The 15,783-nt window shown below is 44.0% G+C and overlaps 1 protein-coding gene across 2 annotated transcripts in view; it reads right to left on the reverse strand.

Moving 5' to 3' along the window:
* Positions 1 to 2,946: 2,946 nt before the first annotated feature.
* The window catches only part of rgs7bpa (regulator of G protein signaling 7 binding protein a), a 29,118-nt gene continuing 16,281 nt past the window's right edge, over positions 2,947 to 15,783 (reverse strand). The window contains exons 3-6 of one of the 2 annotated variants that reach the window (XM_070447116.1): positions 6,339 to 6,469; positions 5,122 to 5,266; positions 4,941 to 5,011; positions 2,947 to 4,813 (exon numbers count right to left, since the gene is read on the reverse strand). In XM_070447116.1, coding sequence (XP_070303217.1) covers positions 4,722 to 4,813; positions 4,941 to 5,011; positions 5,122 to 5,266; positions 6,339 to 6,469 — 439 coding nt within the window. In that variant the 3' untranslated portion in view covers positions 2,947 to 4,721. Of the gene's footprint in view, positions 4,814 to 4,940; positions 5,012 to 5,121; positions 5,273 to 6,338; positions 6,470 to 15,783 lie in introns of both variants that reach the window. The other variant, XM_024003409.2, reaches the window with a different exon arrangement.

Below are 15,783 nucleotides of genomic sequence, written 5' to 3' on the forward strand. Positions count from 1 at the left end.
AGAAAGAAAGAAAGAAAGAAAGAAAGAAAGAAAGAAAGAAAGAAAGAAAGAAAGAAAGAAAGAAAGAAAGAGTGGAAGGGAGAGAGAAAGAGAGATTGTTTGTGTGAGTGAAAGAGAGACAGAGCGAGACAGAGAGAGAGAGCGAGAAATAGAGAGAAAGAGAGATTATGATCCTGACCACAATTGTATTATATTTGTTCCTCTCTCATTCTCCCTCTCCCAATGTTCCTCTTCCTGCTAGGTTAGTGAAAGCAAGGGAAGTGATGTGGAGAGTCAGGGCTCAGCAGCAGAAGGCAAGGAGGAAGAGAAGTTAGAGATGATTGGAGGGACAGAGAGGTGGAGCGAGGAGGAAGAGGAGGAGGAAGTGGAGCCAGAGGATAGTGGAGGGAGAGAGGAAGAGGAGAGTGAAGAGGAGAATCAATCAATCAATCAATCAAATGTTTTTATAAAGCCCTTCTTCCATCAGCTGATGTAACAAAGTGCTGTACAGAAACCCAGCCTAAAACCCCAAACAGCAAGCAATGCAGGTGTAGAAGCACGGTGGCTAGGAAAAACTCCATAGAAAGGCCGGAACCTAGGAAGAAACCTAGAGAGGAACCAGGCTATGAGGGGTGGCAAGTCCTCTTCTGGCTGTGCCGGGTGGAGATTATAACAGAACATGGCCAAGATGTTCAAATGTTCATAGATGACCAGCAGGGTCAAATGGAGGGAGAGAGGAAGAGGAGAGTGAAGAGGAGAGTGTAGAGTGTGAGGAAGAGGAGAGTGAAGAGGAGAATGGAAGGAGAAAGGAAGGGGAGAGTGAAGAGGAGAATGGAGGGAGAGAGGAAGAGGAGAGTGAAGAAGACAGTGAAGAGGAGGGAGAGGAGAGTGAAGAGAAGTGGAACATGGAGAGGAAGAGGAGGAGGAAGAGGAGGAGGAAGAGGAAGAGGGAGAGCACACCAGACATGGGAGCCTACGTGTCCATGGAGTGCATCTTCCCCACGTCCAACCATTCACCCACACAGCTTACTTCATGCAATGTGTCCGTCTCATTTGTTGAATTTGGATCTGAAAAGTGCATGTACCTACATAGCTGCTTAAAGCGGTTGCGTGGCATTTTGCTAGTTATGTATGGTACCCTAACGACGGTGTCAGACGATCAGTGTGGGGACCATGCAAATGCCCCTTCCCAGAAATGCAGGCACTGGTCCCTGAAGGCATTCAAAATGCAGCTTGTGCATTCACTTTGTGATGGATACAGTGGCCGGAAGTGGGGAGCCAAGAGTGTGTCACCAGGGGGTGTGGACTGAGTTGTACTCATAATTTGAAAGAAGGCCACTCCCTGGTGACGTTTGAAGGGCTCAAGAGAGGGTGTGTGGTGTGCATCTGGAGTGGACGCAGGGTAAAGAGTGGGAGATGTGTATAAACGTCCTTTGGGTGCTCTACGTGTTCTGTGCCACTTTGCAGGATGGGGCCGTGCTTCCAGAAGTTTCATGACATGATGTAGGCAAAATGCAAACATGAATGTGACAGTGTGAAATACTGTATGAATTTGTCCTCCAAATCTTATAGGGAAATTGTGTTTTGTATCTTCTCTTTGTATCTGTGTCTATCTTTCTATATTTTGAGTTTTTCTCTGAATATTTCCCTATTTAATACTTAATACTGAATTTTATCCGTACTAAATGTTATTTTGAGAGGTTATCTACATTTTTAAATAGTCTCTGAATAGTTGTTTGCATTTGTACATTGTCACAGAAGTTTGAAGCTTTGTCAAATAGCCTATTTTGTGTGTGTGCATTTAGATTTTTAATCTGAATCTTTATCTATCTAATACTTGTTGCAATTAATGAATTGTTGTCAAAGTACTATTTTGACATTTTGTGCCACTTTGTAGGATGAGTCCGTTCTTCAAGAAGTTTCATGGCATGTCGGAGGCTGAATGCAAACACTCAAGGGACAGCGTGACATGATTAGTCCTACAAATCGTATAGGTAAATTGTGTAAAAAAAATGTATGGTCTTAGAACAGTTGTGTATGGCATTTTCTCTCCTTATCTGTCTCTATCTAATACTTGTTGCATTCACTGAATTGTTGTCAAAGTAGGCGACTATTTCAACATTTTGTCTGTACTAAATCTTATTGAGGAATAGTCTCTGAATAGTTGTTAGCATTTTTACATTGTTACAGAAGTAAGAATCATTGTCAATCAAGTAGCCTACTTTGTGTGGGTTTTGAAATACTTTCTGAATATTGTCGTCTGGTCACATTTTTGATTTCAAAAAAATATTTATAAGTATAATATATTATACTTGGTACATTTGACTATATTTTTTGTTGTTGTGGTGAGTGTTAATAGTTTTTTGATAGTGAGTGTCTTTACATAGAAGACAAAAATTTATGTTATTCCGATTGTTGTCATATTAAAACCTCTTAAGGATTTTTTTTGTTACTTACAACCTCATGCTAATCACATTAGCCTACGTTAGCTCAACCGTCCCAACGGGGGTTACACCGATCCTGTCGAGGTTTAAAGAAGAGGTTGTGTCCTTTAAAACTAAGTTAACTTGTGATTGTAATTTTTTTCTTTGTTTTTGAGCTATGTCTGTTTGTTTGAAATGTGTGACAAAATTTACTTTATCTTGAAAATTCGCAGTAATCTACAGCAGCATTCTAGAATTCTATTGGGGTCTAAACTGTTAAAGTGATGCTCCAGAGCTTCTATATAATTTCAGACAGTAGTTTTGAATGTAGTGCTCATGAGCCAAAACAGGTCTCAGAAAATTGTGCTCAATTGTGTACTACTTAATAAATTTTCTATGATATGTTACGAATTCCAATCTGTAAAATATGTTACGAAGTGATTAAGGTCTTAAGATCCCGGACTGCATCTTTAAGTAACGGTCAACTTATCTCAAGTCTGAATAGGGCCTATAAAGAACTAAAAGACACTAAAAAACAGATCAGTCAGTTTAAATAAAAAAGTTTATTAACAATGTAAAATAACATATAGCTTTTTATTTCAGCTTTGACTAGAGTACTGTACCTTTTCCATGCCCTACACATTTAGCACTATTATTAATAAGCAAGACCCATGCTGAGTCCCCACTGTCAGCACTGACTGTGCCTTACAGAGGGAGACGCCACCTGCTTATGCCAACCAAGACTTCACTACACTATCCCAACCTGGAAAATAATTCAGAGCGCATCGCTTAGAGAGTATGTATATACACAATTCTAAAGTCTCACTTTAAAGATAGATATTGCATGTGCAAAGAAGTTAATCTTTTTTTGAGTATTGTATAGTATATTCCTCCTTGAAGATGGAAAGTAAAAGTTGGGTATAGGTTTTTTGTTCATGGAAGACAAAATAAAGGTCAGTACAGGAAGTGCAGGGACGGCAAGAAATGGAAAACAGAGAGGGAAACACAACAGACTTTCTGTCCTCTGGTGTGCTCCATACCTTCTATCTAGCAGTGTGTCCATATATACTGCAAGTGTCGTACTTGGTAACATTGTTTTTGACACAAACTTGCAGATCATATTGTGTCCCACACACCATTCATTCATCAATTCAGCTTTATGGAAGAAAATCATGTTGACAGTAGCTATGTTTCCATTAACTTGTCAATTTGTTTCAATTTAACTATCTTGTGTTGATAAAAACAGCTGGGCATAATGACGTCACACCTAAAAATATATATATTTTTCGTTAAAACCTAAAGTGTCGAATAAAATGTAGTGGTTGAAGTGTTTCCATGACCCATTTAGGCAAATTACACATTAATAAATTGGCGACAGCCTGTATGCCAGCTATTTGTTTCATGTCTCAGGTAGCCCGCAAAAGCCACCATGGAAAGAATGCAATAATTTACTAATATTTGCCATATTTGAAACTTTCACTCGTGTAGATCTGAAATAATTGGATTGTGAAACTTTCCTGCCAACCAGAAAAGCAAGACGAAGCAATTTAGGTATTCTTGAGTCAGGACAATATCTGCCATTTCCATTACACATGTCGCAATATTTCCTTTTGCGACTTTGCCTTTGTCGAATAAACCTTGGTCAATGGAAACCTGCCTACTGTTTCAAATGGTCTCTCTCCCGAAAACCTCTGACAAACCAAAAAAAACTCTGACAAAAGGAAAATCAGTTGTAATACATTTAAAATATATGTTTATGACTATTCGTTTCATTACATTGCAATTACAATTCATTTTTGTATTACAAAATTAAATTATAAAATGGGTTAGGTAGCCTTTTTAACAAAAGAGAGAAATGTATCGTATATTGGAAATGGCAGTAATAGATCGGTGGGAGACACAGGTGGTGAAGGATTGTGGTTAATGGTGTCTTTGTTGCCAAAGTAATGCTTTACTTGATGTATTGTTCATCACACATACATAACAGTGTCATAATTGCATCGTAAAGTGTCATAATTGCATCGTAAACTGTCATAACACATTCCAAAACATGACATACTATGCTATTTCCGTTATGGGGCACTGTTATGACAACTGTCAATATCTTATGACACTATGTCATAAAGCAAATAAATATAGTGGTCATGACAGGCAAATATAAGTAATTCTAGTTAACATAAGTTTTTATAAAAATGTTGTCACATTTTGGCATGTCTTATGACACTACGATTTTCTTTGGACACTGTTATGGTTGTGCCTTGAACTACACTACCAAGTAAAGCGTCACCGTTGCGCCTTCAACCCAGGAAGGCGGGGCCCTTAGCTGGTTACCAGGCAACAGAGCCCAAAGAACCGCCTCTTCCTCTGTCCGACCAGTGGGTAAGGAGTCAGGTTCAGCAAGCTGCTGTCATCTGGGTACAAACACAGACAAGACAATTACAAGTTCAAACTCATCTCAAAGTCATTTCAACGGTGTATTTGACACACATAAGATCCAAGCATATAGAAACCATGTGTGCGTTCCAGTTGAGACCCTACCTTGGTTCTTCAGTGGTAAAGGCATCGTCTCCCTGAGTTTACTGAGAAGGTTCTTCATCTCTCTCATGTCCCTATGAAATCATATTTACATAGTGCTCATATGTGTCTTGCTAATGTATTCAGAATTATGGTAATAACACCAACGCACGCACACACACACACACAGACACAATAGGCCCACCTCTCAGTATTGTCTATGTCTGTGGCGACTAGCCAGCAGAGCTGATGACAATCCATTGGGGAGGAGGAGGTGTCTTCTAGAATGGGTATATCTGAGCTCTCATCTACCTTACTGTCAATCCTGGAAGGCCCACAGGAATCTTTCCCTTTCCCTGGAATACACACACACACACACACTATTAATAATAATAGTAATGTAATAGTAATGACATGTTTTACACAGTAAACAGTAGGGGTGTAATAGTTCACCAAACTCAAGGTTCGGTACATATTGCGGTTTTGGGGTCACGGTTTGGTTACGGTTGCGATACAGTGGAAAAATGAAATTCAACAGTTACTATAGTTCATTTTTGTTTCTTTGGCAAAATACGTTAAATTAGAAAGAACCCTATTTGTGTCCCAAGTCCAGTTTATGTGACATCATTCACAATGTTCCTGGCATTGTCTATTGTGACAGGGACTGTTATTTTGGGCCTCAAGTAGAGGTCTAAAAAGTTGGACCCATTCTGAAATGGAACTGGGGCTTTCCCACCCAGATAAATATGCAAAATAAATATTTCAATATAGACGTTGTCAGATCCGAGTGAGGGAAGCAGCAGAAAAGCTCATTTGTAAGCTATTTTATTAACTAGACCTGATACAGCACAAGGAAGAGCAGGCTAATTGAGTCTGCATGGGCCTTCTTCCTGTCCTACGGTTACAAATAACTACACCTCCATTCAGATGAAATAGCAGCCTACCTGTTGGCTCTTGTTCGTTATAGCATATACTTCTCATTTAACTTTTAATTCCTTTTCATTATGTGCACATAGGCTGTAGTTGTTTTAACGGATTCAGCTCAGGTTTACTCACGAGGTAATGGCAAACAACACAGCGTAGGCAAAGCCTATAGGCCTAGTGTTTTTATTTTTTGTAAACAAAATAAATGATGTATTGATTCAGGTTCACAGTGTGAACCGAACCGAGGTCCTTGTACAGAACCAATCGGTACAAATATGTATAGCATTACAGCCCTAGTAAACAGTGAATTGTAGCTGAAATTGGATTGGATTTGAATCTGTGTAAAGATATCAAGGGTTCTATAGCTGTCCTGTGCAGCTTCAGGGATCCCATCAGAAAGCAGACCTATGTAGGCTTCACGTCTCTGGCTATGATAGTGCTATAAAGGCTCTACGTCAGGTTATAATTTCATGTTGTTTTTTGTGAGGCATTCCCTACCTTTCCTGTGGAGCTGCAGGGACCCCAGCAGACAGACAGACTTGAGCATCTCCGTGATGTACATCTCCAGACAGCACTGCAGCTGGATGAAGAGCCTGCAGATCTCTGGGTGGATCTCTCCGTCCTCAGGCCTGTGGGACCCACACACAAATTCCAGTCAATATCGAGATTACCCATGAGATGAGTTAATACTTTACTGTCTGCTTGCACATAACTTCGCTTTGCATCTACAATGTTCCTTTACCACAAGGATGTACAGAAAAGGTCTAGAAAGTAAAAAATGATTCACAAAATGATACACAATAAACCACAACAATAAATTAGACATTACACATCAACACTGCACATATGCCCTATCAATGTTGAGCGGCAATTATATTTTTAAGATTCGGATAAGGTAACAGCACAACAACAACATCTTGGAAGATATGAGTTCCTGAGGTTCAGCCAAAACGACAGACCTGAGGGAACAGACAACGGGAAAGAGTATTTCCACATGAAGATTCAAAATCACTTGGATTAAGCTTGGGCAATGTGGGGACATGATTATATATTGTGGAAGCCTTATGTTCCACATAGGAATTAAGAAATACGTGTCCTCAAAGATGGAAGGCAGGTGGGAAGATGTGCGATCAGGTGGGACCATTCTAGCCAGTGTGGCAGACCAGGAGGTTTGATCTAGACGTTTACACAGATCAGACACGGACACAAGTGTCAAGGGTGTTAATTTAAAAGAATAAAGAAAAAGAAAAGAAATCTTACGGGTTACCGCCTTCTGGGCTCCGGGGAATGCTGTCTCCTCTGGGGTAAAACACAGAACCCCTTGGTTCAGTTTTACCTGTATTAATTTACAGACCTTTACGTACTATTTTTATGCACTATCAAAGATTGTCTATTATATTGACAAGAAATTAAAGTATGGAAATTCATGTCCTCAAAGATGGAAGGCGGGCGGGAGGAGAATGTTGGGGAGGGGGCAGTCATCAGTGCGATGTACGTCTCACTTCTCGATAGGGCATCCGCGTTCTAATGCTTCGCCCCTGACTTGTGCACAACAGAAAAAGAAAAGCGTTGAAAGGACAAGAACCACCTGGTGACACGATCGTTTGTGTCCTTTCCCCTGGCCATCCAGACCAGGGGAGCATGGTCTGTGACCAGGGTGAAGTGCGTGCCCAAAAGGTAATACTTAATAGTGTCTAGCGCCCACTTCACCGCTAGACACTCTTTCTCGACAATCGAGTACTCGAGTAATTTTCTCCGGGTATCAACTTCCTGCTTATGTACATGTTCCTCCCCATCATGTACCTGGGACAGGACAGCCCCTAGTCCTGTGTCGCAGGCATCCGTCTGCACCAGCATCGGTACCTGGACATTTTCTTTGTCACATACACATGGTTAGCAGATGTTATTGTGAGTGTAGCGAAATGCTTGTGCTTCAGGTGCCTGAACGCCGCTTCGGCCTCATCCGACCACTTCAGTGTTTTCGGGAGGCGGGCTCTGGTCAGATCTGTAAAGGGGGAGGCTATAGCCGCAAAGTTGGGGATAAACCGGCTATAGTATCCCGCCAGCCCCAGGAAGGACTTGACCTGTGTCTTGGTGCGGGGAACAGGTCAGTCACGAACCGCCTGGACCTTCCTCTTCTGGGGCTTAATGTTCCCCCGTCTGATCAGATACCCCCAGGTACTCCACCTCCTCGAACCCCAGCTTGCATTTCTTGTCAACCCAGGTTGCCTGAGCGCGTCCTGTGTTCTTCCCTACCTTGGTTGTGGATGAGGATGTCCTCCAAATAAGCCGCTGCGTCCTGTTGGTGGGGTCGGAAGACTCGGTCCATCGGGCACTGGAACGTGGGTGGGGCTCCATGGAGACCGAAAGGGGAACCGGTACTGGTATAAGCCGTCCGGTGTCGAGAATGCTGTCTTCTCCCAGGAGGAGGCTGCCAAGGGTACCCTTGGTCAGGTCCAGGGTGTTGATGTACCGGGCCTTTCCCAACCGGTCGATGAGCTCGTCCACCCTCGGCATGGGATAGGTGTAGAACAAACTGATGTCGTTCACCCCCCGGAAGTCATTGCAGAAATGCAGACAACCGTCTGGTTTGGGCACCAACATGATGGGGCTGTGGTATGGATCCGGTATGGCCTCTTTCATACCGTTTCTCCTGGCCGGGTGATGTCGTGGTGTTCAATGAGGGTCGTTCGGCCTGGCTTCTCGGAAAACACGGCGGTGTTCCGATCGATGAGCTCCTGGAGCGCTTACTTCTGGGCCGGTCCGAGGCCCTCATTGGTCGGGACCACCACTCGTCCCATCGATGTCCCAGGTTTTGACCAGAACACGACCAAGGCTGTCCTCACGTGCCAACTCTTTAATAGGATAACGTGGTAAATCTGTTGGGGTTTCCGTCTACCCGGCTGCCGTACGCAGTCATTTACAGGTCCCAATTTCTCTGTCACCTTGTACGGCCCGTGCCATGTTGCCAGGAACTTACTTTCTGCAATGGGGATAAAAACTAGCACCTTGTCACCGACATGGAATTCTCGGGGCTGGGTACCATGATTGTAGACCTTGGCTTGGGCGCTCTGGGCCTTCTCCATATGGTCCCTTGCCACTGGCCATATGGCTGTCATCCGCTCCCTCATCGTCTCTACGTGTTCCACCATGCTGCGTAAGGAGGGTTGGCTGGGCATTCAAACGGCACTCCAATGATTGGTAGGAAAACCAGCGGGTTCCGGAAGTGTGCTTTTGGGGCGGTGCTTTGACACTCCGGGCAGCTGCGGCAATAGTCTTCCATGGCCCACCTCATGCGCGGCCAGTGGAACCGGGCAAAGATACGTTCCCAGGTCTTCTCCATTCCCAGGTGCACCCCCAACAAATGGGTGTGGGACAGCTGAAGAACGGTTCCGACCTACTGGCGAGGCAACAACAGGACCTCTCAAAGTTCCCCCTGTTCATGCAACACCTGATACAAAAGGTTATTTTTGATTTGGAAGAAGCTGGCCATCCACCGCTATCACTTGGGCCATGGCAGCTTTCAAGTTCGGATCCTCCCACTAGGCGGTCCCAAACTGTCACCTCAGGGGGCTCAGGGCAGGTGTCTCGGCGGGTGAGGTTGGTGAGGTTGGTCCCGGTGCCCCCTCAGACCTGGACTCTGGGTCCGTAGACACGGGGTTGGCAACAGCTTCCTACACAGGTGACGGACATCTCCTCACCACGGTCAGATGGGCCAGCAGGCACGCATGTACGAGCGTTACCACACTCCCGGAATCCAACAGAGGCGAGGTGTCATGAACATCGACTTTCACCGGGACCATGGGTGCTGGTGGTTTGCTGTGGACCCAACAGGAGGTGACGTAGTTTACTGCGTGGCCCGGCTCGTCTCCGGGGCCCACTGATGGCATCGACTCCTCTCGACCCAGGCAATTCCATGTGAGGTGTCCCCGGGCGCCTCCTTTGGTCTTCATCTACCTGGGGTCATCGGCGGCGAGTCGACTCTCCCCCGGCTGTCTCTCCGTGGGTCTGCAGTCCTTTAGCCCAGCTGACTGTCGAATTGGGGAGTACCATGATGGGGTCATCCTTCCGTCCCCTCCAACAGCTCCCTGACTCAGCCTGCGTCCCCTTCAGCAGGGCCTCAGTATTCTGGTGCATCTCCACGGCACCCAAGAGGTCCTTCAAGGTCTGGGGCGCGGGTAGGCTTGCCGCCCTCTTCATGACGTGAGGTAGCACCCGTAAGAAGCGATCCATGACCACTTTGTCGATAAAAGGGAGGGTAGCTATATCGGTTAGGAGCCATGCCCTGGTGATGCGCAGTAGGTCGCTCACCTGGGCTCAGGGGGAAGGCTTTGGGCGTAGCAGCTAAGTACCAGGCTGTACCCGTAGTGGCTAAGTACCTCCCTCTTGAAACCGTTGTAGTTAGCCACCTGTTCAGTGTTGAGGTCATAATACGCCTGGGTGTCTCCGCATTGGGCCATCCTTCCCGGAGTGCTGTCCGTTCGAACGTTCATTCGAGGATGTCATCATCCTCCGTTAGCTTGATTAAAAACTTAAAAACTGATTGGGATGCGATTTGATCTGTGTTTCTCCTCGCAGGTTCCTGACTTCCTCAAGCAGGTGGACATTCTGTAGACGCTGTTTCCAGCATTCGTTCCTGAATGTCCTGTTGCGCTTGTTGGGCCCGAACGAACTGAGCTATCAACTCGTCTATGCTGATACTGCATAAATGTCAACCCTGGTCTGACCACGTTGTCAAATGCCTGCGTTCTTCACCACTTGTGGCAGACACGGACACAAGTGTGAGACCTCAGTTTCAATGGTGTTTATTTAAAACAATAAAGAAAAAGACCCGTCGAGACCTGGCATGTCCAGCAGAGAGAGCCACCGCCGCATGATGTAGACTCCGTCTGTCACCAGGCCGCGACGAGTCTCCCCCTGGTGGCTTGCCCACGGTACGCCACACCAGTAAGAGGGCAGATACGCGTGTGAACAACAGGCCATAGAGATAGATAAAGGTCTCATCTTTGTGTCTGTGCCATAATACCGTCTGTGACTGCCTGGGCAGTGCCATTGAGGCTATCTCCATTTTAAAGTAATGAATTGTGTTCTTCTTCATTGGCTGACTGCTCCCAACTCATAGGAATACTCACCCAGTTGACTCCGATATAAAGTAGTTTTTGGGTAACTTGCCGAAATGCCACTTGCGTCCACTTATATCAGTGCATTCATAACAACCTAACCATTACAAAACATATATTCGATCAAATAAGCCTCCCGTAAGCAAATTAGCAATTAAATTTTTTGATGAAGATATTCTGTCACGCCCTGATCTGTTTCACCTGTCCTTGTGCTTGTCTCCACCCACTCCAGGTGTCGCCCTTCTTCCCCACTTATTCTCTGGGTATTTATACCTGTGTTTTCTGTCTGTCTGTGCCAGTTTGCCTTTTTTTTCAAGCTTACCAGCGTTTGTCCTGTCAGCGCCTGTCTTTTCCCTGCCTCGCTTCTTCTTGTCCTCCTGGTTTTTGACCCTTGCCTGTCCTGACCCTGTACCTGCCCGCCTGACCACTCTGCCTGACCCTGAGCCTGCCTGCCGTCCTGTAACTTTGCTCCTACTCTAGATTATCGACCTCTGCCTGCCTTGACCTGTCGTTTGCCTGCCCCTGTTGTTACAATAAACATTGTCACTCCACACAGTCTGCACTTGGGTCTTACCATGACACCTGATCAATTCAACACTCATTGACCTCCATACATAAAGTGCCCACTTCATGGGCTTATTTTCGTGGACAGATTGCGAGCAGAGTAAAACCTCGCCCTTCGCCTCTTCCTCTCTGGTACTATGGTTTTTGATTTATCTTACTTTGTAAACAACTTCAAGTTTGGGAAAATAAATCCCCTAATATTTGCACCCTATTCAGTTGTTTTTCATTGCCTACTTGGTCATCCCTTACAACTTTGCACATTCTTGGAACACAATTTTAGTATGTGCTTTTAGCTTTAGCACTTGGCACATACAAATAGGACCAGGCTCTCAAAATAGCATTTTAAGTATTTTACGTGGAAAGGTACTCTTTGGATTTAAAGGCCCAATGCAGTCAAAAATGTGATTTGCCTGTGCTTTATACATACAGTATTTCCACACTATGAAGTTGGAATAATACCGTGAAATTGTGAAAATGTTGATAATGACCTTTTAGTGTTTGAAAAGACCGCTTGAAATTTCAGAATGTTTTGGAGGGATCTGAAAAGCTGGTCAATTACCTGTATGTAACAGATGTAGGATCGTAATTTGAGCCAGTTTTCAACAGCAGGAAAATAATCCTGCAGCAACAAGACATTTGAATTATTGTGTAGATTATAATTAATTAAATTGTTTGTAGGGGTTGATATTTTTTCATTAAAGCAATCAACCCTGACATTTTAAATGGAAATTACAAACTTTAGAAACCTTTTTAAACAATGAATAAACTTCAAGTTTGCATTTCCTTCTGTGCAGAAAAATTCTTAGTAACAAAAGAGTGATCAAACTAAGATCCTACATCTGTTACGAGTCATTCTGTAAGCAGCAGGGGCACAACATAACAAAAACTAAAAAGTTACAGCTACAGTGCCATCAGAAAGTATTCACACCCCTTGACTTTTCCCACATTTTGTTGTGCTTCAGCCTGCATTTAAAAGTGATTCAACTCAGATGTTGAGTCACTGGCCTACACACAATACCCCATAATGTCAGAGGAATTATTATTTTAGAAATGTTTACAAATTAATAAAAAATGAAAAAATGAAATGTCTTACGTCAATAAGTATTCAACCATTTTGTTATGGCAAGCCTACATAGGAGTAAACATTTGCTTAACAAGTCACGTAACAAGTTGCATGGACTCACTCTGTGTGCAATAATAGTATTTAACATGATTTTCTAATGACTACCTCATCTCTGTACCCCACACATACAATTATCTGTAAGGTCCCTTAACCGAGCAGTGAATTTCAACCACAAAGAGCAGGGAGGTTTTCCAATGCCTCACAAAGAAGGGCACCAACACAACACATCACTGAGTACTACACTTCATATTTTTAAGCATGGTGTTGGCTGCATCATGTTACGCATCATGTTATGTGTACGACTCCAACACCATCATTACGTTTGCAGACGACAGTGGTAGGCCTGATCACCGACAACAACGAGACAGCCTATATGGAGGAGGTCAGAGACCTGGCCATGTGGTGCCAGAATAACAACCTATCCCTCAACGTAACCAAGACTAAGGAGATGATTGTGGACTACAGGAAAAGGAGGACTGAGCACACACCCATTCTCATCGACGGGGCTGTAGTGGAGCAGATTGAGAGCTTCAAGTTCCTTGGTGTCCACATCAACAACAAACTAGAATGGTCCAAACACACCAAGACAGTCGTGAAGAGGGCACGACAAAGCCTATTCCCCCTCAGGAAAATAAAAAGATTTGGCATGGGTCCTGAGATCCTCAAAAGGTTCTACAGCTGCAACATCGAGAGCATCCTGACTGGTTGCATCACTGCCTGATACGGCAATTGCTCGGCCTCTGACCGCAAGGCACTACAGAGGGTAGTGCGTACGGCCCAGTACATCACTGGGGCTAAGCTGCCTGCCATCCAGGACCTCTACACCAGGCGGTGTCAGAGGAAGGCCCAGTCATAGACTGTTCTCTCTACTACCGCATGGCAAGAGGTACCGGAGTGCCAAGTCTAGGACAAAAAGGCTTCTCAACAGTTTTTACCCCCAAGCCATAAGACTCCTAAACAGGTAATCAAATGGCTACCCGGACTATTTGCATTGTGTGCCCCCCCAACCCCTCTTTCTACGCTGCTGCTACTCTCTGTTTATCATATATGCATAGTCACTTTAACTATACATTCATGTACATACTACCTGAATTGGGACGACCAACCAGTGCTCCCGCACATTGGCTAACCGGGCTATCGGCATTGTGTTCCGCCACCCACCACCCGTCAACCCCTCTTTTACGCTACTGCTACTCTCTGTTCATCATATATGCATAATCACTTTAACCATATCTACATGTACATACTACCTCAATCAGCCTGACTAACCGGTGTCTGTATGTAGCCTCGCTACTTTTATAGCCTCGCTACTGTATATAGCCTGTGTTTTTACTGTTGTTTTATTTCTTTACTTACCTATTGTTCACCTAATACCTTTTTTGCACTATTGGTTAGAGCCTGTAAGTAAGCATTTCACTGTAAAGTCTACACCTGTTGTATTCGGCGCACATGACAAATAAACTTTCATTTGATTTGATTTGATTTGTGTGCTTGTCATCGGCAAGGACTAGGGAGTTTTTTAGGATTTAAAGAAACGGAATAGAGCTAAGCACAGGCAAAATCCTAGAGGAAAACCTTGTTCCATCTGCTTTCCACTAGACACTGTGTAACGCTCGTCTGATGAAGAAGGAGTGGACCAAAGCGCAGCGTGGTACGTGTTCATGATATTTATTTAAATCTGAACACTAGAACAAAAATAACAAAGCGAGAAACGAACAGTTCTGTAAGGTAACTAAAACTATACAGAAAACAACTACCCACAAACACAGGAGGGGAAAAAGGCTACCTAAGTATGATTCTCAATCAGAGACAACGATGGACAGCTGCCTCTGATTGAGAACCACACCCGGCCAAACACAAAGAAATAGAAAACATAGAAATAAAGAAACTAGAATGCCCACCCTAGTCACACCCTGGCCTAACCAGAATAGAGAATAAAAGCCTCTCTATGGCCAGGACGTGACACACTGGGAGACAAATTCACCTTTCAGCAGGACAATAACCCAGAACACAAGGCCAAATATACACTGGAGTTGTTTACCAAGATGACATTGAATGATCCTGAGTGGACTAGTTACAGTTTTGACTTACAGTATATCGGCTTGAAAATTTATGGAAAGACTTGAAAATGGCTGTCTAGCAATGATCAACAGTCAACTTGACCTAGCTTTGAGAATTTTTAAAATAATAATGTGCAAATATTGTACAATCCAGGTGTGCAAAGCTCTTAGAGACTTACCCCAAAAGACTCACAGCTGTAATTGCTGCCAAAGGTGATTCTAACATGTATTGGCTCAGGGGGTTGAATACTCTTCTAATTAAGATAAACTAGACTTCATATTTTTTTTTAAATGTGTTTTAGAATTTTTCTTCCACTTTGATGTTACAGATTATTTTGTGTAGATTGTTGACAGAAAATGACAACTAAATCCATTTTAATCCCACCTTGTAACACATCAAAATGTATAACAAGTCAAGGAGTGTGAATACTTTCTGAAGATACTGTATATCCTCCAAAAGAGGTAATACTGCTACTGCTTTCTCTCAAAAGGATCCAAAGACGAATCAACTGCAAAGTCAGTGGAACTCTCCTGCAATACTGTAGCAAACTCTCCACCAACTCCTTAGCAGCAGTATGGCAGGTCAATACCACACTCAGCGATAAGGATAGCCCACTGAACTGTGCAAGCATAGCCGCAGGAAGTAGGGGTGCTGAGGGTGCTGCAGCACCCCATGATGAATCACAATTGAACAATTATGAATATAAAAATGCATAAATCACTCCTGTATGAGCTGAGAAAAATACCCGTTGACAAAAATGGTCCCGTATACTGGCTACGGCGTCTCAAATTGGACAAACAGTACTATTGCCGCTTTATTCTCATTTTTCAAGCGAAAGTCTTTTAAGGGAGTACGCAAGTGTAATAGTTTAACTTTAGACCGTCCTCTCGCCCCGACACGGGCGCGAACCAGGGACCCTCTGCACACATCAACAACAGTCACCCACGAAGCGTCGTTACCCATCGCTCCACAAAAGCCGCGGCCCTTGCAGAGCAAGGGGAAACCCTACTTCAAGTCTCAGAGCAAGTGACGTAACCGATTGAAACGCTATTAGCGCGTACCCGCTAACTAGCTA

The sequence above is a fragment of the Salvelinus sp. IW2-2015 genome, linkage group LG15 (genome assembly GCF_002910315.2).
Source record: "Salvelinus sp. IW2-2015 linkage group LG15, ASM291031v2, whole genome shotgun sequence".
NCBI classification, from domain to species: Eukaryota; Metazoa; Chordata; class Actinopteri; order Salmoniformes; family Salmonidae; genus Salvelinus; species Salvelinus sp. IW2-2015.